The 24,421-nt window shown below is 36.8% G+C and overlaps 1 protein-coding gene across 4 annotated transcripts in view; it reads left to right on the top strand.

Annotated features, from left to right (window-relative positions):
• Atrx (ATRX chromatin remodeler) overlaps positions 1–24,421 on the top strand; it is a 178,033-nt gene that overhangs the window by 58,342 nt on the left and 95,270 nt on the right. For 2 of the 4 annotated variants that reach the window (XM_059251432.1, XM_059251434.1), the window contains exons 5-10: positions 1,048–1,169; positions 3,946–4,059; positions 8,417–8,526; positions 10,638–10,705; positions 11,547–14,599; positions 21,669–21,741. In XM_059251432.1, coding sequence (XP_059107415.1) covers positions 1,048–1,169; positions 3,946–4,059; positions 8,417–8,526; positions 10,638–10,705; positions 11,547–14,599; positions 21,669–21,741 — 3,540 coding nt within the window. The remainder of the gene's footprint in view (positions 1–1,047; positions 1,170–3,945; positions 4,060–8,416; positions 8,527–10,637; positions 10,706–11,546; positions 14,600–21,668; positions 21,742–24,421) is intronic. The other 2 variants (XM_059251435.1, XM_059251433.1) reach the window with 2 other exon arrangements.

Below are 24,421 nucleotides of genomic sequence, written 5' to 3'. Positions count from 1 at the left end.
TTAAGTGCTATTGTTTTTGTTTTTATGTTTTTTGTTTTTTGGTTTTTCAAGACAGGGTTTCTCCGTGTAGTTTTGGTGCCTGTTCTGGATCTCGCTCTGTAGACCAGGCTGGCCTAGAACTCAGAGATCCACCTGGCTCTGCCTCCTGAGTGCTGGGATTAAAGGTGTGCACGCCTCCCAGCCAGTGCTATTGTTTTAAACAAACCATTCTATACAAATTGAAATGCTTAGTGATGAGTACTCTAATGCAATAAATTCTGTTAGATCTGTTAAGCAGTTTCAGTCCAAAGGAAATTTTAGAGAATGATTTATATATTAGTGACCCTTTCAATATATAGTGCTTTACAAAGAAGAGAAATACTGACTTTCTCTTGCAACAATGAGTTTTTAAGAGTTATGTGATGGCCAGGTTGTGGTGGCACACTCAGGAGGCAGAGGCAGGTGGATCTCTGTGAGTTTGAGGCCAGCCTGGGCTACAGAGTGAGTTCCAGAAAAGGCTCCAAAGCTACACAGAGAAACCCTGTCTAGGGAAAAAAAAAAGAGTTATGTGATGTTGTTTAGCATGGGAAAGAGACATTATATTTGTACATTATAAGAAGTTCAAAGAGTGTTAAGATGTCTTTTTTCTTTTGAATTGCCAAACTATTCATAAAGACAGGATTTATTTATTTCCAGGGATATCTAAGACCCATGGGTGAGCAGCCCTTCTTAGAAATTTTCAGTGTGATACTACTTGATTTTGCCATTCCTTATGCAGTAGAACTGTCTCTTATTAAACACAATTTACTTATTGTTGATTTATTCTCTAAAGTAGTGATGTAAAAATAATTTCCTTAAAAATCCACTTGTTACCAGAATATGTGTGTATTCAGTCACAATCTTTAGTGATATGCTAAAGAGGAACTTGTTTCCACCAGTGACTCTGATGGCATCCTTGCTTGGGAGCTACTATTATATCTAAACATGTTAGTCATGGTCTTGGTATGTTGTCAGAAACGCCCAACTGTCCAAAACGCCCATAATTCTATGAACTTAACTCTTTCATAGGAAACCTTCAATTGTGACAAAATACGTAGAATCTGATGATGAAAAACCCATGGATGAGAATGTAAATGAAAAAGCTGCTAATGAGAATTCAGAAAATATTACTATGCAAAGCTTGCCAAAAGGTAATGTGTATAACTTCACTTTTCACATGAAGTTAAATTGAAATGTATGTTAAGATGACCATTGTTATACATTGATAGTGGTCTGTAAATGTATTAGTTTGGAAATTAAAATATATATCATTTAGATTGAAAATGTGAGATAATTCAGTTAGTTTTGAAAAGAACAAAATCCAACATTTTTCCTTTCCTTTGGGTTTGTAATAAGGGGATGAGAAACTTTCCAAATTCCATTTGGATATGGAAGTAGGTTTAAAGGTTTAAGATACTAAGTTTTGACTTACTACATGTCAGTGTTCTTGCTTATTTAAAAATGTAATGGTTAGTCCTGAAGACAGAAGCATTTTCTAGGCTACTTCAGTCTTAGTGATTTCACTATTCCCAGAGCCTTTTGCGTGCTATGCCAATATCACTGTCTTATACCCTGTCTTACTGTGTTGTGACATCCCCTACCTAAAAACGTTAACTATTCTATAGATGTAGGTGTATTTCTTGAAGGTATCCTTTAAACAAGCCTTGTCACAGACCTTTTGAGTGTTGTAGTCCTACTTGTGAAACATTATTGATTAGATTGGAGAGAAAAACTACCAAGTGGAGGTCTTGGACTCTTCATTGTTCGAGACTGAGAGCTGTGTGATTAGCTGACTAGAGAATGGTGAAGGTCTTTGTGATTTTTATGGTGTTTCAAATTGTCAACTCTTAGAGTTTGATTTTCCTTTGTTAAATAATATGTTCTAGTCTCAGCATATCTTTTATAGCAGTGTTTACTAACCCTACTTCTCTGTTCAGGTTTATGCTTATGACTTTTTTCAGTTATGGACGTTTGTTGAATGTGAGTATGAGAGTCAGGGCCTCACTTAACTAGGGTAAGTTAGGATAATTAGGAATTATAAAATGAAAAAAGAGAGAAGAAGAAATTGATGGTGACTATCATTTATTTGGTTTTTGCAAATTATCTAGCAATCTTACTCATTTGTTTGGTGGCTGTCAGTAGAAACAATTACTGTGGGAGTTCGAATCTAATGGCAGTTACTTACTTTTGATTCTTGTGGAGTGTCACTGGAGTGCTTCCGGTCTAAGAACTAGTAAGCCAAACCTTTCTTTTAATGCTGCTGTAGTCGGAGGTTGTATATGATGTTACTGAGCTAAGCTTCATTTTATACTCCAATAAGGAGCTGTTTCATAAGGTTACATCTGGGTGACTATTTTCCTTGTTACAGTACTGTGTTGAATATACATAAGTCAGTGAATTTACTTCATTCAATCCTCTAAACCAGTGGTTCTTAACCTTCCTAATGCTACAACCCTTTAGTACAGTTCCTCATGTTGTGGTGACCCCCAACCATAAAATTAATTTCGTTACTACTTCATAACTGCAATTTTGCTGCTGTTATGAATCATAATGTAAATATCTGTTTTCCTGTGGTCTTAGGTGGAACCCCCCCTGAAAGGGTGGTTCAACGCCCCCCACTTCAAGGGGTCATGACCAATAGGTTGAGAACTTCTGTCCTAAACAATGTGCTATTCAGAAGTTAATGCTTCTGTGCTGTTAGAAGTTTAGGATCACATTCAGAGCTCAAGGGATTTTCTCTGCATTGGGCTGAGCAGCGCAGGTTTCAGCCCAGGCCTGCTTTAATCCAGTGCTAGTGGGCATTCTTTCTGTCACTGCTTTGCTTCCGTTTAGAATAACCTTCCGGAAGTAACACTTGAATTATTTTTCAATCTTGAGAACTTTTCTCTGATAAGATATACGTGAAATGACTTATTTACAACTGCCAGTTTTGGAGATATGGGTATTTAAATTTACCACAGTCTGTAAACTCTTCAATCCTATGTGCCTCCCAGTTTTTTTTTTTATTCACCCCCTGGACTTAAATATTCATTTAGCAACTAGATGCTAATAATTTGCCAAAATCTGCTTGCTGAGTTACATATTCCTGTGTTTCAGAGGGAACTCTTAATGACTCCCTGCTTTGCCTTTCTTAATTGTTGCCAATAATGGCCACTTTAGTACTCAGCCCAGTAATGTAAGTAAAGATTGAGACCTGGCCCCTTTATGATGCTAGTTTGATTTGTTCTTTTCTCAGTTTGGAAGTTGTAGACTTTATGGAAGGACAATCCTTCCAAAACATTTTCGTAGACACCAACAGATGATCTTAATTCTTCAGTCTATTGGTAGACTACTTTAGCTCAAGTGTCTTAAAGCAACCTTCAGTTTAAAGCACTTGAAGAACTTGGAAAGCTAAGGAAGCTTTGATGTACTACTATTGGGGAATTGTGTAGCCTAGGTACAGCATCAATAGAATGAACTTCACTGTTTCCTACCCCCACAAGCCCCTCCCACCAAAGCAATGTAAAAGAACTCTTAAAATCTTTAATAATTTCTTTTCTAATTTGGACTGTGAGAAAAATAGGATGTCTCCCCCCTTCTGCCAATTACTTTAGACTTTTTAGGGAACTTAGTGTGAATTTCATAACAGCTTTTGTGATAGGCACTATAAACATTGTGAGCTGGGCTAAGGCTTTCTATCTGATTGACACATTTCTTTTAGTTCATAATACTTCCCCCTCCTCTTTTGATGATCTCTAAACTGCAACAAGTAATTTGATTGTTGACACCTGGCCCTTTTACTACTACCCTGTGGTCCTTATACAAGTACTAAAAGCTTGACAGAAACAAACTATGTACCAGCAATGTTGGCTTTATCTGAACTGAAGTCTTGCACTTCACTTGCACATTTAATATGTGTAATTGGTTTTTTAAATGAAATCATTCTAGGTACAGTGATTGTACAACCAGAGCCAGTGCTGAATGAAGACAAAGATGATTTTAAAGGGCCTGAATTTAGAAGCAGAAGTAAAATGAAAACTGAAAATCTCAAAAAACGCGGAGGTAAATACAAGTGAAAATGAAACGAGTTTAAATTGCTGTCTATGACCATATTGGAAAATCTGATATGCTTACTAAAAATACCTCCACTTTTCTGCCCATTGTTTATTAAAAGCACTACTTAAAAATAACTTCTGTTTCTCTTTGCGCTCTGAAGCAGAAAAGGTTAAAGTCCATTTTTCAAAAACACCTTTGCCTTCAGTGGCTCTTAAGTTGTTGCAAGAAGCTTAGCATTTCCTCTCCACATACTGGTTTAGCCGCATAACGTGTCAGCCAGAATAGCATGAGATTGCCCTCCAGTGGAAGCAGTTTCAGAGCTGTGCAAAAAAGTATGCCTGTGGCTTCCATGTAACTTTATACATCATACTCAGAGCAATGCTATGTACAGCAGTAGAGCACGGCAGTAGGTATTACTTGGAGTACTTATTAAAAATACCAATCCCTTCATTCATGGCAAGCTAGAATTTCTGGATGAGGTCAACATTGTGCCTCGGTTTGTTATTCATGGACACTACAGTTGCATTGCAATAGTAAGTAGAAGAGGTGGGAGTAGAGGTAATGAACCTCCTCCTTCCGTCTGTCGGTTGCTGCCTCACGCTTTGTCTTCCCTCGTATACACGGCCAGATTACCTAGCCATCTACAGCAAGAGAGCATCAGGAGAATTTACTGAGAAATCTATATCAGTTAAGCTTGTGTCCCGTTTTTTTGTGTGTAATTTTTAAATAGTGCCTATATATACTTTTTGGGCAGAATAACAGAGTCAAAATCTGTAATTATGAGAGGAATGAATCTCAAAAGTAGAACATGACAGTACATTTCCAAGTTAGTGTTATGGAAGTGTCCATTTAATATTGTTAATAATACATAATTGCTGAGATTCTTGAAGAAAATTTTAGATTTTTATTTTAATGGTATGATTATCTTGATAGAACTAATAAAATATTTTCTGTACTTAAATATTTTGTTAGGTTGCAGGTGAAAATCAAGAGACTGTTGTTTAGTCTTTTGTCCACAAGAGGGTGTTCAACCTCTTTTGAGCGTAAAAATTATTTTCTGAGATTCTTCCAATTCGTAGTAGGGAAGCTGCCATTTCCACAACATAGGTTAACAAAGCTAAGGTACTATTCTTAAGCCTTAACAAGTACATGAAAAGTAATGATAAGGAGCAGCATCATTGATTTCTTGTGATCATGGGCCCCATAGTGAAGTCAAATGACTGTGTACAGCATTGTATGAAGACTCATGTCCGGTGGTGTCTTAGGAAGAGGCTCTAGAGCAGTCAGTCCCTGAAATGTGGATGCAGCTTGAAGGCAGAATAAAAGGAGGAGCCACTGTTGCTTGGGAGGGAATTCCTAGTGCCATTTTGAGACGCTGCTGGTGCTTGAATTTAGCAGACATATTGCTGGAATATTATTGGATGCTCTTTTGAATATTTATATCATGCTTAAGGGGCTATGTATGTTTGTAGTAATATGGTAGTGCCTAAATAGTTCATGTTTATTTTCATCTCAGTGGTTTGCATGTCTAAGCTGTCAGGAATCTCACAGGAAATAAAATTTTAGGATTACTAATGTAAATGTGTGAATAAACTAGTGGTTTGAGATAAAGGATGGCAGATTAGTTCTAAAATGGAACTTGAATTTAGAATACTGTGAGGAATGTATACTTTGTATATAAAATAATAAATTAATTTGGAATAAAATTATGGCACAATAACAAAGCAAAAGAACATTTAAGGAACTTAAACAATCTTAGCCTGTTTTGATATACTTTGCCCAGTTAAATTGTTTAAAACATATATTGCACAATTTTTCTACATGGAAAAAAGAATTTTATTTTCTTTAAAACCACTAACACATATTGAGCTCATAAATGAAAATGCCTCTTCCATTTACACAGTTACAATCTTTAACATACTTCATAACTAGGAATTAAAAATTGAAACCTACATGTACAGAAACAAGTACATAAGCAAAGTAACATTTCAACATTTTACTATATATGCTTCAGCTCTCACTTAAGTAAAATATTGATTCAGTCCTACTTTCCTCCATTTTCCCTTCTTCCTACCCCACAGGTAATGATTCTCTTAAAGTTTTATGCATGTGCATGTATGTGCATGGTTAGCTATATCAGAATGTGAGTCAAAACCATTTTTAATTTTTGAAAAGTGTAATAGTATGCTCTTTATATGCTTTGGAAATGTATCCATGGCAGTAAATGCATGGGTTTAGTTTCATGTTCTCCAATGTAGTAGTATAACGGACTGCCATCTATGTCCCAAATAAGAAGTGGTAGCTAGCCTCATCTATGATTCCTTTTGCACATGTTAGAAAAAAAAAATCTTCAAAAGGTCACCAAGTTTTAAAAAACTGATGTGTAATATGTACACAATAGCACATGGATGTTTAATGAATAGAATTTAACATTGGATGAATATTCAAACTATAGCTTTCATTTATGTTAAACCATTATTTAGCATGAACAAGTACACTGTTTTTTCTTTTAAAAACATAACAGACTACAAGTATCTAAGATGAAAAACATTGACACAGGACACTGATTTCATGTGTAAAAGCATATGTAGCAAGCCTTCAGATTTTCTTTTTATGAAAAAGTGTGATTGTGTCCTATACTTTAATTTTTAAAAATACCTACAAATAAAGATATACTAATATTTGCATCCATGGTGCCTTGGACCTTAAAACTAACAAAAATACAAAATACAAAATTAAATGGTGAGAAATATACATGGTGTTTTATCTTTTATTTAGGGGTAGACAGTTACTTCCTACCAGTTGCCTCCTTTTCATTTTTGAATGTACACATTTGCACTGATTTACTTTGAAGGATAGTCTTACTATGTGATTTGGATCAAGGTCTTGGTTGCATATCATCATCAGCTGTAAAAAGTTGTCCCTTTGAGTGTTTAGAGGTGGGAATTACTTTCTGTTTTCTGTCGCTATCTCTGTTTCTCTTAACTTTCTCTGTCTCTCTGTTCCTCTCTCTGTTTCTCTGTCTCTTTCTCTATTTCTGTTTCTTTCTTTCTTGAGACAGGGTATCACTATGTAGCTCAGGTTAGACTCAAACTCCTGGGCTCAGGTGATTGAGCCTTTTGTCTCAGCCTCCCAAGTTGCTGGGATTCCAGGTCTGTGACTGTGTTGTTTTTTTAAGATTCCTCCACTGGTTTCATATTCTCAGAATGAGAACTCCCTTGGCATAACTAGGGATTAAGAGTAAAAAGTAGGGGCTGGAGAGATGGTTCAGTGGTTAAGAGCACTGGCTGCTCTTCTAGAGGTCCTAGGTTTAATTTCCAGCATTCAGGTGGTTCACAACCATCTTTAACTCTAGTTCCAAGTGATTGATTCCCTCTTTTGGCTTCTGAGAGTAACAGATATAGTGCAGACATACTCCCATACACATAAATAATAATAGAAAATTTAAAAGAAAGAACGAGGCAGGTGAAGTTTTCTGCTTAGTTTTACTTGAAGAAGTTGTCTTTTTCTTGTTCTCCTGCAGTAAATATAAAGTAGAGGTCATCTCTCCCACCCTCTCAGACATTCTGCTTGCTAACAAGATTCTTATTTGCATTTGTTACAATGTCATATTTGCAAATAGTAGACATGATTGATAAGGAACAGGCTGTCAAGTAAGAAAGAAGGTAATTGGTGATTAGTAATGTTGAAGTAAATTTTGGAAATTGGTGACACCATAAATTACCTACTTTTTATGTACCATATTTGTAGGATCTGTGTAAACAATTATATGTAAGAAGCCAAACCTTTATGGTCTGTCTAACTTAACTTTAGAATTGAAAAAGAATGTTCCAGCATTGCCACTTACTTTTTCATTCCCTAAGAAAGGATACTGAATTTGCTTACAAGGCATTAGCAAATGAAAGAGCTTGAATCTGTGTGTGGTGGTGTATGCCTATAATCCCAGCATTGGGGAGACTATGGTAGGAGGGTTGCTGTGAGTTCCAGACCAGCATGGGCTACATTTCAAGAATGAGACCAGTCAGGGCTACATAGCAAGAACCTGTCTCAAAAAACAAAGAGCTTTTAACCTCATTTTAAGGATTTCTTTATGATATCTCTAGGTTATGTCAACTTGTAATAAGTGGATTTTACATTTGTATGATGAATGTAGTTAGTATTTATGTCTCGGAATCTGCCAAGTTTGTTATGGTCTTTTAAAAGATCAATGAAATTAACCTTTTTAACCTGCATCCAAAATGCCATTTTCCTAAGGATTATGAGCTACATTATTTCTAATAAAGGTTGTAAAATTCTGGCTAAGGCAAATATCTGTTTTTCTGTGAGTGTAAATATTTGAGGAATGATTACTCTTTCTTCCTAGAAGATGGACTTCATGGGATCGTGAGCTGCACAGCTTGTGGACAACAGGTCAACCATTTTCAAAAAGATTCCATTTATAGACACCCTTCACTGAAAGTCCTTATTTGTAAGGTATGTAAAGATTTGGTGATAAGGCTTTGCCTTTTGGAGGGCTCACAGTGTGTGAGGAATACAGATGTGTAGAAGGAACATCCTGAAAATGGCCATTATGTGAAAGATATTGTGATTATAGGGCATATAGAAAGGAAGCTTGTGTCATTAGAACTTGGGAGATGCAAGTTGATACTTAAAATATGCATACGAATTAGATTGCTTCTAGTGGGATTAATGTAGCATCTTCTAGATGAGTGGCATGGTATTCAGAGCTTGGGAGGTGAAGGGAGGAGCCAGATGTCTTTCAAAACCTCAGTTCCCTGTGTGTGCATACGTGGTTTAGAATTTTTTTTCTTTTCTTTTCTTTCTTTTTGTTTTGTTTTGTTTTTTTCGAGACAGAGTTTCTCTTTGTAGTTTTGGTGCCTGTTCTGGAACTCACTCTGTAGACGAGGCTGGCCTTGAACTCACAGAGATCTGCCTGGCTCTGCCTCCTGAGTGGTGGGATTAAAGTCTTATGCCTCCACCACCACCCGGCATAGCTTCTATCTTGCATATTCTACTTCTCTAAATCTCCATGTCAAACATATTTTTAATATGACTAGGAAATACAAGGCTTTAAGGTGTTTCATATATGTTTATTATACCTTTTAAGAGTCTTTTGTGTACTTTTTTAAAATTAGGAACACCCGATTTATTTATTTATGTATTTACTTTTTTTTTTGAGACAAGGTTGTGTAGCCCTGGCTGTCCTGGAACTCCTTTTGTTTACCAGGCTGACCTCAAACTCACAGAGACCTGCCTGCCTCTGTCTCCTTAGTTCCGGGATTAAAGATGAGTGCTACCATGCCTGGCTAAGCACCCTGGATTTAATTTCAAATATCTATGATACCAAGGTTTCAGGATCTCCAGTTCATATTGCATTAAGAGTTATTTTGTGTTAGCTTATTTCCTAATAAAAAGCTACTACCTTCAGCCAGGAGTGGTGGTGTTGCACACCTTAATCCCAACACTTAGGCGGCACAGGCAAGTGGATCTCTGTGGATTCCAGAACAGACTCATTTAAATAGTGAGTTCCATGGCAGGCAGAAGGTCCACAGTTGAGACCCTGTCTCTAAAAAAAAGCCCTCTTTGAAGTGCAGAAGCAGGCCATATTTTCCTTGGTATGCTAGATCTTTACTGGCATGAACTTTTGATAGATCCTGACCTCCACAACCACTAAGCTTAATTTTGTTCCTTACAGTATTTGTCATTCTTTTCTCGAGTACCTGTTGTTCAGTTTTAAGTTCTGATAGCCAAATCTTTTTTCACTGGGTTCAACATTTCCTCTCTTACCTACCTGACTGCTGTTTTCTAGTTTTCGACGGAGTCTGTCTGTTGAGCACTGACCATTTCACTAATAACATAGAAAATTTCCCTTTCCCTGTCCACTGGAAAGGAAGTAGGTTAATCAGACTTGGATTTGATTAATTGCTTTAGATTTAATTAATTTCTTAGACAGTAACATTAGGTATTAGATATCAGACTTCTCCATCATATCTTCTACCTTGCATGGTAGATATTTTGAGATTTATTTGTTTGTTTGTCTTTGTTTGTTTTGTTTTGTTTTTCGAGACAGGGGTTCTTTGTGTAGCCCTGGCTGTCCTGGAACTCATTCTGAAGATTAAGCTGGCCTTGAACTCAGAGATCTTTCTGCCTCTGCTTCCCAAGTGCTTGAATTAAAGGTGTGCATCACCACTCTCAGCAATATTTAGAGATTTAAAGATAATGCAGGTTGTTAATTGTTTACTTGTAAACATAGTAACTGTTTATATGCTGACCACTCAACATTTGAAGTTGTTTTTATGTAGAACTTTGATAGCTAGTTGTATGAAATTAGAAATGTTTACCAAATAGAATCTTTAATATACTCTTATGTAAAGACTAGTGTTTGTGATGACAAGAGAAATCCATTTCAAGGAATCAGTTTCTTGAGATAGTCATATGTTTAAGAAAGAATGTTGGGTAGGACAGTGTTTTTGCTTTCATCGTCTAAACCATACACACCCCCTTCACATTTTTAATGACTTCAGAGTAACATTTGTGACTTGCATATTTTGAATAAATTTCCCCTTCCTCTCCTCTTTCACTAGAACTGCTATAAGTATTATATGAGTGACGATATTAGCCGTGACTCAGATGGAATGGATGAACAATGTAGGTAGGTAACAAATTCTTCATTCAACATTAATAGTTGTCTACTTTGGAGTGATTATCAACTTCGTTAGATTTGTGCTCCCTACCCCCAAAGACAAGGTTTCTCTGAGTTACAGCCCTGGCTGTTCTGGAACTCACTTTGTAGACTAGGCTGTCCTTGAACTCACAGAGATCAGCTTGCCTCTCTAGTGCTGTCATTAAAGGCGTGCACCATCACTCCTGGCTTGTTTGCATCGTTTAAAATATAAAAAAACTTTTTTCAATCATGTGTCTGTATATACGTGTGTCTGTGTGTGATTATGTGCAAGTATGTGCAGGTACCCTTGGAAACCAGACGTGTTGAATCTTTCTAGAGCTGAAGTTCCAGGCAGTTGTGAGCTGTCTGACATAGGTACTGGGAACCAAACTTAGTTCTCTTCACTCCTGAGCCATCTGTCCAGCCCTAGATCCATCTTTTGTAGTGTTTTCACTGCTGTGTTTAGTTGTTGGTTGTCCTTCCTCATAAACCCTTGTTTGTCTAGTTTTATAGGTTTTTTTTTGTTGTTGTTGTTGTTTTGTTTTTTCAAGACAGGGTTTCTCCGTGTAGTTTTGGTGCTGTCCTGGATCTCACTCTGTAGAGCAGGCTGGCCTCGAACTCACATAGATCTGCCTGGCTCTGCCTCCTGAGTGCTGGGATTAAAGGTGTGTGCCACTGCCGCCCGGCTAGTTTTATATTTCTGATGAAAGTAAGCAGGTGATCTAAATTACCACTGAAAATGCTGATGGAAAATTTGAATTCTTTTATCAGTAAAGACATTAAAATTAGTTTCACTGGAAATAACATTTTAATCCTTAAACCATTTCAGATGGTGTGCAGAAGGTGGGAACTTGATTTGTTGCGACTTCTGCCATAATGCCTTCTGTAAGAAATGCATCCTGCGCAACCTTGGTCGAAAGGAGTTGTCTACAATACTTGATGAAAACAATCAATGGTATTGCTACATTTGTCACCCCGAGCCCCTGTTGGACTTGGTTACTGCATGTAACAGCGTGTTTGAGAATTTGGAACAGTTGTTGCAACAAAATAAGAAGAAGATAAAGGTTGACAGTGAAAAGAGTAGTAAAGTATGTGACCAAACATCCAAGTTATCTCCAAAGAAGAATAGTTCCAGTTGTAATGGAGAAGAAAAGAAATTAGATGTTTCGTGTTCTGCTTCTGTAACCTGCACTTACTCAGCACTAACTGTGCCCAAAGAAATGATTAAGAAGACAAAAAAACTGATTGAGACTACATCCAACATGAACTCCAGTTACATTAAGTTTCTGAAGCAGGCAGCGGATAATTCAGAAATGAGTTCTGCTGTGAAGTTACGTCAGCTTAAGGCTTTTAAATCTGTGTTGGCTGATATCAAGAAGGCTCATCTTTCATTGGAAGAAGATTTGAATTCAGAGATCCAAGCTTTGGATGCTGTACACAAAGAAAAAAATACCAAAGAGCTTAAAATCACAGATGCAAAGTCCGAAACAAAAGTACGAAAGGGGGAGAAATCCTGTACTGCAGAAAAGAAAGATTTTTTAAAGTTAGATGCTAGATCATCAATAAAGGTGACAGACAGTGAGCACACCCCAGGAGAAGAGCACAAAGCAAATAAAAGTGCTAGTGGTGAACAGAAGGGTTCGGGTAGGAAAGATGGACCTCAGTATGAACCTACTAACACTTCTGAAGACTTAGACATGGATATTGTGTCTGTTCCTTCCTCAGTTCCTGAAGACATTTTTGACAGCCTTGAGAATGCTATGGAAATTCAGTGTTCAGCTGATTATCAAGGAGATGGTAACAGTGGGACCGAGCCAGAACTGGAGAGCTCATCTCTAAAACTTAACACTTCTTCAAAAGACAGCAGAGGAAATATTAAGTCCAAAATGGCAGTCAGAGTAAGAAAAGAGTTATATGTTAAACTCACCCCTGTTTCCCTTTCTAATTCCCCAATTAAAGGTGCTGACTGTCAGGAAGTTTCACAAGAGAAGGATGGCCGTAAAAGTTCTGGGGTGACCCCCAACTCAGAGAAACGTGGACTGGAAGAGGAAAATAGTGATAATGAACATTCAGTTGAAAATGACGTTGCATTACTTTTAGAAGAATCTGATCTTCGAAGGTCCCCACGTGTAAAAACTACACCGTTGAGGAGACAGACAGAATCGAATCGTGCAATATCAAATTCAGATGAAGAAAGCAATGAAACTATTAAAGAAAAACAAAAGCTGTCAGTTCCAGGAAGAAAAAAGGATAAGCGAAATTTTTCTGATGGTGCTGCCGAGAACCCTAAAGCTCCTAAGTTTCCCCGAGCTAAGCAACCGGGGATTGTGGATCAGAATTCAGATTCCGATGAAATGCTAGCAGTCCTGAAAGAGATAAGCCAGATGAGTCACAGCTCTTCTTCAGACACTGACATTAATGAAATACAGATGAATCATAAAGTTGAAACAGGGAAAGATGATAATGGAAAAAGGAAACGGAAGAACTCTACTTCTGGGTCAGATTTTGACATTAAAAAAGGAAAGTCAGCTGAAACCTCTATTATCTCTAAAAAGAAACGCCAAAACTACTCCGAGTCCTCTAACTATGACTCAGAGGTAGAGAGAGAGATAAAAACCATGAGCAAAATTGGGGCTGCCAGAGTAGCTAAAAAAAGTGTTTCAGATAAAAAAGAACGTGACTTTTCTGAAGACGAGAAACAGAGCAAAAAAGTAGTGGGTAATGAAGGGCAGGAAAGAGTGAGGACTGTAAGAGAGGGCTTGTCTGGTGCCACTGGGGATGCTGAAGGCAAACAGGGAGATAGTTCGTCTGCAGTGGAAGGTTCAGTTGAGAAAGGCAAGGGTACAGTGGGATCCAGAGAGGTGCTTTGTATGAGGCAGCAGCCAGGTGTTTCCTCCGATGGTGCGGAAAGGCCTTCAGGAGGAGAGGAGGATGTAAATTCGGATGACAGAAGAGTTTCTAAACCTAACATAAAGAGTAAATATCTGAGAGCCAGACCATGTAGAAAAGTACGGCGTGGTTCTTTGGACATTACTGATAGATTTCCAAAGAAAGAACAGAGTGAGGAATCTTCTGAAGGTGAGAAGAAGCAGAGCAGACAGGAAACTGGAGCGAGAGGAAAGAAAACTACAGACTTAAAGGAAGAAACAATTAAGCCAGAGCAACAGTCTGAGTCTTCCTCTGATGGGACTGAGAAATTGCCTGAGGGAGAAGAAATGGGCCATTTTCCTCCAGGCCTAAAGCAAATCAAGAATGACAGCACTGATGCAGAGAAGAAAGGCAGAAAACTGAAAGAGAAGTCGTCGAAAAAGAAGGAAGACGCATCTGATGGCGTGGATAAGTTGCCAGGGAAAGGAGATAGTTGTGACTCTTCAGAAGACAAAAGGAGCAGGAATAGAGGGTCTCGGAGAGAGAAGAAGAAATCCAGCTTGCCTGCAAAGAGATCAGGGAAGAGGCCAGAGTGTTCATCATCGGATACTGAGAAATATTCCTTGAAAGGAGAGTGTTGTGACTCTACTGATAAGAGACCGAAAAGAACTGAATTGAGAGAAAGAAGAAATTTAAATTCCAAGAGAAATACCAAGGAAATCCAGAGTGGTTCATCTTCTTCTGATGCTGAGGGAAGTTCAGAAGATACTAAAAAGCGGAAGAAACAAAGAACTTCAGCGAAAAAGAAGACAGGCAATGCCAAGGCAAAAAGAAGAAACTCCTTAAGAGCGAGTACCAAAAGGAAGCAAGCCGACATGACCTCTTCATCTTCTGATGTAGGAGATGACGATCAGAATTCTGCCGGCGAGGAGGAGAGCAGTGATGAACAGAAAATAAAGCCTGTGACTGAAAATCTAGTGCTGCCTTCACACACTGGATTTTGTCAATCTTCAGGTATGCAAGAATAAATTCCAATTTTAGAATTTGTAATCTGCCCCCTCTGTGATAACCATATTGTTTAATTTTTCTACGGTGAAATTCAGAGTTCCTGTCAAGGAAAAGTCCATTTAAAATCGATTTAGACATTTACCGTAGATATTTCTCTATTTACTTCTATGGCATCATTGCAGGACATTTCAGGTATTGTCAGTATTTGTCAAGCACACCAACTTTGTTGGATAAACAACAGAATTATTTTGTTAGTGTTCATTGTGTGTCTTTGGAATAATGTACAGTAATTTAAGAAAGATAATAAAGTTGATGCTGTTACCAAACCTGGGGTTACAGTCTGTATGCCAAGAAGCTAAGTTTTGCTATCTGATGTTTCCCACAGGCCAACTAAAACTGTGTAATTTATAGTAAAAAGTCAAAATAGATCTATTCACGGTGACCACATTAGGAAGAAGGATAGAGATCCAGTGACCCCCCCCCCCCCATGTTTCAAATGTTGAGGTGAGATTAAAGTTTGTAGAGGGCCAGGCATACATGCATATCTAAGGAGTCTCGGTCAAGGTGTAGTCCCACCCGCTGTTGACTCATCAGTTAGGCTTCAGCCAGTCTTCTACAAGGCAGTGCTTTTTTTTGTTCGTTTTGTTTTTTGTTTTTGTTCTTTTTAAAGTATGGAACTCTTCGTGTGTGTGTGTGTGTGTGTGTGTGTGTGTGTGTGTGTGTGTGTGTGTATACCTTGAGCAGGGCCAATGCTAATTTTCTCTATCATTCCAATTTTAGTATATGCGCTGCTGAAGCGAACACATACAAGGTCCTGTGACAAGTTGATAGACCTGTGGAACCTCTTTTCCTAGAGACACGTTCTCCCTGTGGCTAGCTTTAGGATACTAGCTTTTTCCTTCTCCTCGCATGAGATGTCTAAGGGAATTGGAAATTCCTTGGGATCTATTGTTCAGTGGTTAGCTTGAGCGGCACAAGTGTCTCCATCTTTATTCTGCCAGGCTAGTTATAATGTCAGTACTTTAGTAGGTATTTATTCATACACTGGTGGTGAGTGCTTGATACTGGTATAGCATGGCATATAGAAGTTTTGACTTACTTTCCTATGAGATTTTGTTTTTTTAAATCAAAGCTTAATTTTATGTTCCATCAAATTCCTTGAAATATTTTTGTTTTAAAGATGGGCTCATATGCCAGGCAGTGGTAGCACACGCCTTTAATCCCAGCACTCGGGAGGCAGAGCCAGGTGGATCTTTGAGTTCGAGGCCAGCCTAGCCTACAGAGTGCGTTCCAGGACAGCCAGGGCTATGCAGAGAAACCCTGTCTCAAAAAAACAAACAAACAAAAGATGGGCTCATATATATAAAGCTGGCCTTGAACTCAGTCTAACAAAGTTCACTGAGGCTGGTCACTATCCAGTTGTTCCTAATCATCACATCTGGCTCTCTGAAATAATTTGTTTTGATAGTAGATAGTGATCATTCCCAGGCCTTTGTGTACACTAGACTAATGCTTTAACACTGAACACCTAAACAATTGAAATTCACTTTATTATAATTTCTTTCCTCATCAACTAGTATTTAATGGTATGAAAAGATATTTCTCTTTAAAAAACACTATCAAAATAAAGGAAAGAGAAAAATCCCCAAATTACCCACCCTGATGAATTAGATTTGGATCATCTTATTCTTAATACCAAGAAACTTTTTTTCTTTTTTTTTTTTTTTTTTTCATTCAGGATTTCTCTGTGTAACTTTGTAGCTTGTCCCAGAACTCACTCTGTAGACTAGGCTGGCCTTGGACTCTCAGAGATCCTCCTGCCTCTGCCTCCCAAGTGCTGCGATTAACTATCTCCCAGTGAAAAGGAATTTTTAATATTTAATTTTTATTATAACTTTAAGAAAGTCCCTTGACTGCTATATGTGCATTGGTTAATTGTGTCTCCATCTTTATTCTGCCAGGCTGGTTATGTCAGTAGTTTAGTAGGTATTCTTTAATTATTTCTTTTTTAATTAGTTAAGCTATTGTCAAGAATATTTAGAATTATTAAATATGTAAATTTCATAGAAAACTGTTTCCAGTATAGGCAAAATCAGAAGAATTTCCTCTTTATTCCTTATGAGTTTCTCATTTATTCCAACTTTTTAAATAAAACTAACTTCAGTCTTATTTTGTAAAAAAAACTTATTTAATTTATGGGACATTTAATAAAGCTCTTGAAGTGGTTTGATGTGCTACCACAAAATCAAACACTGTTTCTACAATGAAATATTTGAGTGTTCACACTCAGGAGTTAACATTTTCAGATCAGGTTTTCCTGTCAAATGAGACTTTTTTTTTCAACTTCCGAATTGTAGATAAAGAATTGTGGACTTGTATTAAAAATAGATATAGGGGCTGGAAAGATGGCTCAATAGTCCAAAGCACCCATTGCTCTTCCAGAGAACTACAGTTCAGTTCTAGGGAGTTACATTGAGTGAATCACACCTACCTCTAAGTCCATCTCCAGGAGGTCCGAGTTCTCTGGCCTTCATGGCCATGTGCACAAACATGCATGTACTCATGTAACAGCCATATACGCATAATTTTCAGAAATACAAGATATAATAGTTACTTTGATAGAAAATGTTTTAGGTATCAGGTTAGTTAGGAAAAACCCTATTAAAGATCAGAATGTAAGAATGAAAAGTTATTAGCTTATTACTGTATGGAGTGTTAACACTAGCAAATCATAGGTAATTGATCCCATCTTAAATACTTCAAGATTGGCTTCTGTGATTAAATAGCTTCCCTGGTGAATTCTGCACATTTAATTAAAATGTTTTGCTGATTTTATTTCCTAAATGTATTCTCTTGAGTTTAAATAACATGTTCTCTCTCTTCCTCTCTCTCTCTCTCTCTCTCTCTCTCTCTCTCTCTCTCTCTCTCTCTCTCTCTCTCTCTGTGTGTGTGTGTGTGTGTGTGTGTCTGTGTGTGTGTGTGTGTGTGTCTGTGTGTGTGTGTGTCTGTCTGTCTGGGTCCTGAATGTTGGGGAGTCCAGGGCCTCTCATGTGTCATGGGCAAGTGCTCTACCACTGAGCTACATACCTAGTGATTTGACATGTTAGACATTCTGTTTCCCTTTTTAATTAGTATTTTGCTTGTTTTGCGTGTACGTATGTCTGTGCACCACATGTGTGTGTGGTGCTCCTGGGTGCTAGAAGGTGGCTTCAGATCCCTTGGACCTGGAGTTACAGAAGTTTGTAAGCCACTGTGTGGGTACTGGGAGTCAAACTCGGGTCCTCTGCAAGAGCAGTGAGAGCATGAAGTGTCCTTAACTGCTGAGCCATCTCTCCAGACCCATCATTTATTTATTTTTTATGTTGTATAAGACAAGGTCTTGCTGTAGTAGCTCTGACTGGCCTGAAGCTCTATGTAGACTAGAGCAGCTTCAAAATTGTAGTAATCTTCCTGCTTCTACCTCTTGAGTACTGAGGTTATGGGTTTGTACCACCATGTCCAACAGAATGTTTTTATTTATCTTATGTTTGGAATTATTAATATTTCGTGTAATAAGTAATATTATTCATTAGACCATAGAAGTTGGCAACATGTGACAAACACCTCATGAATGCATTTCCCAGTAATCCCATAATTTAATACTAACCTAGATAATTATGTTCCATTTTCATACTAGAACCTTGATGTGGAGAGCTGTGAGCTGATTAGATATTAGGGTTATATATCCAAAAAAGCTTGAGTATCTGTCTCTTAATCAGAAGCTAATCCTTCAACAGTTTGAAACAAACCTTGTTGCTTGTGAATTTCTTAGGACCAAGTAGAACATTTGGGATAAAAAATGGAAGATAAATTTCCTAGGGAATTTATCCCACCAGAACCTGGGCTTTGTCAATTGAAACACACAAACAGAATAGAATATAAAAGGTCTTGAAGATAAACACTATGTACAAAATACTGTTTTTTTTCAAGATAAACTTAGGTATGAGCCAATGATAAAAAACATTGCTTAAGAATTTACTTGCAGCAGGGCAGTGGTGGTGCATGCCTTTTACCCAGCACTTGGGAGGCAGAGGCAGGTGCATCATGATGTATCATGAATCTTAAAAGGTTTTATTAATAAAAAAACAAACCCCAAACCTGGAGCCAGGTATTGGGGTGAACGCTGAAAGATCAGAGAAAGAGAACAGGCCACAGCTAACCTCACCTCGCCAACTTCTCAGCTGATCCTGTTTCCTCAGACTGGAAGCCTCTGAGTTCTCATCCAAATGGATCTCAGCTGCTAAAAGCCTAAAAGCTTAACCAGGCTCTAGTTCCTGGTCCTCAAGCCTTAAATACCTTTCTGCTTTCTGCTTTCTGCCATCACTTCCTGGGATTAAAGGCGTGAGTCACCATGCCTGGCTGTTTTCAGTGTGGCTTTGAACTCGCAGAGATCCAGATGGATCTCTGCCTCCCGAATGCTAGGATTAAAGGTGTGAAGGCCACCATTTTCTGTCTATGTAGGTAGCAACTGTTCTCTGACCCCAGATAAGTTTATTAAGGTGCACAATATTTGGGGGAACACAATATCACTACATTTCCCCCTTTTTGTCTAAAATTTAAAAAAGCTTAAAACTAATAAAAGAAAAACTATATCCAGTAAGTATATACAATATATACAGTACATTAACAATGTCTAATCCATTAATATTTGACAGATTCAGACAAAAAATTCCATTATATATATTAACAATGTCCAGTCCATTAATATTTGACAAATTGTATGAGTATGAGGCCAGCCTGGTCTATAAAGTCAGTTCCAGGACAGCCAGCGCTACACAGAGAAACCTTGTCTTGAAATACAAAACAAAACAGAACAAAAAAGAATGATACCTTGACTCTTAAAGAAAAAACAAAAGTAAAATTGAGAAAGCCATAGTGGGAGCTATAATGGTAAATGAGCTATTGAATGTTTCATGGAAAAATTTAGATGAATTTGTGGTATTTGAACTTGACTTTGAAGTTTACATCACCATTTAGACAGTAAAGGGCTTTCATCAGCTGACATGATGGTAATAGTTTATAATGCCAGCACCCCAGAGGCAGAGGTCGAATCACTTTAAGTGATCTGAAGTTGTTATGGGTGACATTGCAAATTATTGATCAAGCAGGGCTAAATAGTGAGACCCTGTCTCTAACAAGGAGGGATTGAAGGTAATATAGCTAGTTCTACGTTGTTTCAGTGTTTCAAGTGGGATGTTTTACTGGGTTAGCCTGAGAGTTACTTTTGCCTTTCTGCATTGCATATTTCTATCCTGAATCTGTAGGTATACATCCATCCCTTCCTCGTGTTAGGTTTCGGTTCCTTGTGTACACTAAGCAAGTACTGTGCCTCTGAGCTGTATTCCTCAGCCCAAACTCTGTGTTCTTTATAAATATTTACCTCCATTTTCTCCTACCATAATGTTGTGGAAAAATTGCAAAGAAAAAGAGAAAAGGGGTTTCAGATATTCCCTTTATTGGATTTCCTCACTAGTGATAACTTGTATAACTAATACAGTGCCAAATCCATTGAAATTGAAGACTTACTTAGATTTCAGTATATTTTAAAAACATCATTATTTATGTGTATGTTTGTGTGTCTGTGCATTTGTGTGAGTGTCCACAGAGATCAGAAGGGGTGTCAAACCGCCTGGATCTGGAGCTAACAGGCAGTTGTGAACTGCCTGATAAGGGTGCTAGGAACTGAACTCCAATCCTGGTAAAGAGCAGCAAGTACTCTTAACCACTGAGCCATCTCTCCAGCCCCTTTGGTGTTTTTGTTTCGTTTTTGTTCTTTTTCTTTTTTGAGACACGTCTCACTGACCCTAGCTGGCCTAGAACTTACTATGTAGACCAGGTTGGTTTTAACTCAAAGAGCTCCTCCTGTGTCTGCTTCTCGAGTGCTGGGGTTAAAGGTGTACACCACCATGCCTCTTAGCCTTTTGATAGCCCAAGATGGCCTCAGATTTATGATCCTCTGCTTCTGCCTGTCTAGTGCTAAGATGACTGGTGTGAGCCTCCCTACCTGGTTTGAATTCAGCAGTTGTATATATATATATTCATTCCTCCCACCGTGTGTGTGTGTGTGTGTGTGTGTGTGTGTGTGTGTGTGTGTGTGTGTGTGTCTTGTGTGTAGCTCTTTAAAACTTCAACACAGCAAAGATGCCCAAATGTTTTCATTATTATAATAGCCGTTCCCTCCTCACTGTAGATTCTCCTTTCCTTGTCTCCATTATTAATTAATCTGCTTAATTTGAGATTGGTATTTATTGTGAGCTTTCCCCTCTCTTTGTAATGTCCTGTACATCTTTTGTACATTTCAGAATTCATAGTGAACATCAGCGTAAGTAACCCTACGTGCTTTGGCATGAATAATATTAGCTAGAGTTCAATATTTAATTTGTTCTTTTAAGGTAAAATTTTTGTACAGTGACACACAAAATTCTAGTCGTCCTGTCTTTTTTCTCTTTTTGCTATGTTGGGGATGGAATCTGGAACCTTGTGAATAAAATGTAGTGTTCTACCACGGAACTACAACCTCAGCCATCTCCTTAGATTTTAAATAAAAAGAATAGAACTTTGAAAAATGAAATAAGTCTTAGTCCATTTGAATGTCTTTTTGGGTGCTTCAAGTTGTAGATTTTATAAGGATTCAAAGTATGTTTTTCAGTTACTTGGCATTACCAAATTAGAAGCAGTTTTGTTACTCTTCAGTGATACCAGATAAAATGGACCTTGTTAACTTTAAACTTTCAGTAGATTAATATAATTACTGTAACAAGAAACTACCAGTAATGGTGGCAACTAATAATCATTTCTAAGAAGGCTGCCCTTTAAAATTCTTGTGCTTTGAAAGGACTCTTTAGACATACAAGATCCTTCATAAAATCCTTTTATGCTTTTTAATCAACATTCCTTGTACTTATTTTTAGATTTCAGCAGTTTTGTATAGAATCTACTAGTTTGCTCTAGCATTGTTGAATTTCAGTTCTATTTTACACAGTTTTACTTGTATAGAGAATTCAAAGCTAATTTTAAGTACACTTTTTCCCCCAAGGAGATGAAGCCTTACCTAAATCAGCGCCTGCCACAGTGGATGATGACGACGACGACAATGATCCTGAGAATAGGTATGATTCCATCTGTCAGGACTTAAGATTATAGCACACCCTAAGCGTGGGTACAAACAGCGACACCACAACAGCAAGCAGGTTGTAAAACCCAGGAGTTCCTGCCTTAGAAAGACTCATGCACAGTCTTCTCGCAAGTTTGAAAGAAAGGCCAGAAAATGGGCTAAAGCTCAGAAACCTTAAGAGAAAGTAAATATCAATATTAACACACCTAGCATAGGGTGTATTATAAATAAAGAACTGTCCATTTTATGTTTCTGTGTAAACTGTGCTAATTTTTTGAGGCTTTCAATTTTGACAGGTTAATTTTTGATGCAAGTGAATTATAATAAATGGCAAGAACAGACATGTCTATATTTGATTATTGTTTTGTCATTCAACATGGTGGTTCTATTTATGAAGACCTGTGAAAGAATGAGAAATGATTCATATATTTAAGATTAGATAATTTCTTTCAAACTAAGTGTCGGTTGATAAGTTATCTAGTCCAATTCATATTTTAACCCTTTTCTCCAAATAAAATAGAAGTTGATAGTATGACATTATTAACGTCACTAAGACTTAAATAATTGTTTTAAATGTAAACATTGAAGCCTATACAGTTACCTATACTTATCTAAGGGATGGCTGAAAGAAGGAAAAAAAGACAACCCTGTCACAGCAGTGACTAAAGAAAACAGATATTAACTATATTAACCATAGTCAACACAGTTCTATATACATTTTAAACATTTCCTATCCTTTAATATAATAGTCAAAATCTTCAATGAGAAGATAGCATGGTATGTATAGTGATGTATAGTAATGTTTTAATAATTGTGTGACTTTAGACTGGTGATTTTAACTTCTTTTGCCATAACTTTTTATTTCTTACATTGAAAAATGGATAGTGCTTTCTCTATTGTAATAGTCTGGAGGTGATTTTATTAAAGAGCACTAAAATGACCATCTATTCCCAATTGAAAGCTCCAATATTAAGAAACTGAAAATAATATGTACTTGCTGTCATAATTTTGTGAGAGATGAATCAAGTGCTCTAAGAGCACCTGTTACTTTACCCCTGTTTTATGTCTTCTGATGCTGACAGGTTTTTGTTTCAGCCATTGGCATTCTGTTAGTAGACAAAATACTTTAATTAGGGTGTTGTTAACTCAAAGACTCAGCCTCTACTTTCCTATTTACTTTTTCTCTTACAAATGTCTGTCCAGTTATTTGATGGGCTAATATGGATGAGATCCACATTGGAGTGATGAAGGCATACAATGTTTTTGTCAGGGATTTTATAGTATACCATTATTGCTAGATTAGAAAGCATTTAGAAGTTGATTTTCTTTTAGAGTGCTTTCGTTTTTTCACTTACATATGCTGCTGGTTTCCTATAAATCACAAGTCCTCAGATGTTACTAGAAGTTATTAGTACTTCTTCCTTACTAGAAATTAATTATTAGTACTTCTTTTTTAACTATGAGAGATGAACTTTTATATTTAGCCACTAAGTAAGAATGTTATTAAATATTTTTGTTATAGCTTATCAAAAATTAAATAACATTTTCACTTCTAAAATTCTCTGATTTTACCTCTCTGTAACTGACAACTATTTTATTGGAAAGTATCTTTAATTCTATCTTGTATTTGTGATTTTTAAAAAAAATACAACTCTGCTGAGTACTTTGGAGAGGAATTGTCTTTATACTCATTTTAATGTGCTTTTATAAAATACACATTTATAACTTGTTTAATACCCACTATACCAAAGAAGCATTTTAATATACGTAGGCTATGTACTCCTGCTATCCCTGATGGGAATATAAGTACCTCTTTGCACTGTTTTAGTACAGACGAAGTATTTTAACATATTTGAACATACACTAAACAACCTTTAAAATTTTGTCTTCAGGTCATGATTAAATCTTGGCATTTTTTTTCAATTTCATATTTTTGAGCAAGGTGTATCTTGATAGAGAGCATATTGTAATTGTAAATTTGTACACAATTGTATAATTGTGTGTAAATTGTGTATAAATTTTATATGCTTTGCTTTTTTTTGGGTAGTATTGTAATTCATGTCCACTGTTGGTGTTTATGAAGACGTAAATAGTGTATTGTTTCAAATGCTTAATTTTGAATGCAATAAATTTATGTAAAACTTTTTCTTGTTCAAGCATTTAATTTTCATTATGTATCTTTTATAAGAGTTTATAAGACTTTGTTAGAATAAAGTTATATGGACTAGTTTGTAATCAAAGACATTTTCTCATTCTTGAAATTAAGGAAGTCAGTACTTTAAATTTCTAAAACACATATGCTTATATTTTGGTAAAATAATTGGTTTTATCTACTTTTTCTGTTTTAAAGCCATGATAGTAAGAAAATAAAAATGAGGCTTTTGAGATCATTAAAAAGTCCCATTTCCAATATTTTACTATAAGTAAATAACTTTCTGTTAGTTTAATATTTGAAAGTAACTGTGAGTTAGAATTGTCCTATCTGTAATTTTCTATTTAGTTGATCAGGTGTAGTTTGATCAAAGCAGAAAGCTATCATTTTTCTGACTGTTCTTTTCTTTTTTTTTTTTTACAAAAAATTAGTGGTCTTAAATTTTGAAATTTATGCAACTGAGAATTTACCTCAGATTTTCCACCTTAGGCTTTACATACTTTTAAAGAAGATATTATAATAA

The sequence above is a fragment of the Peromyscus eremicus genome, chromosome X (genome assembly GCF_949786415.1).
Source record: "Peromyscus eremicus chromosome X, PerEre_H2_v1, whole genome shotgun sequence".
NCBI lineage: Eukaryota > Metazoa > Chordata > Mammalia > Rodentia > Cricetidae > Peromyscus > Peromyscus eremicus.
This window is presented reverse-complemented; position numbering and strand designations above follow the sequence as displayed.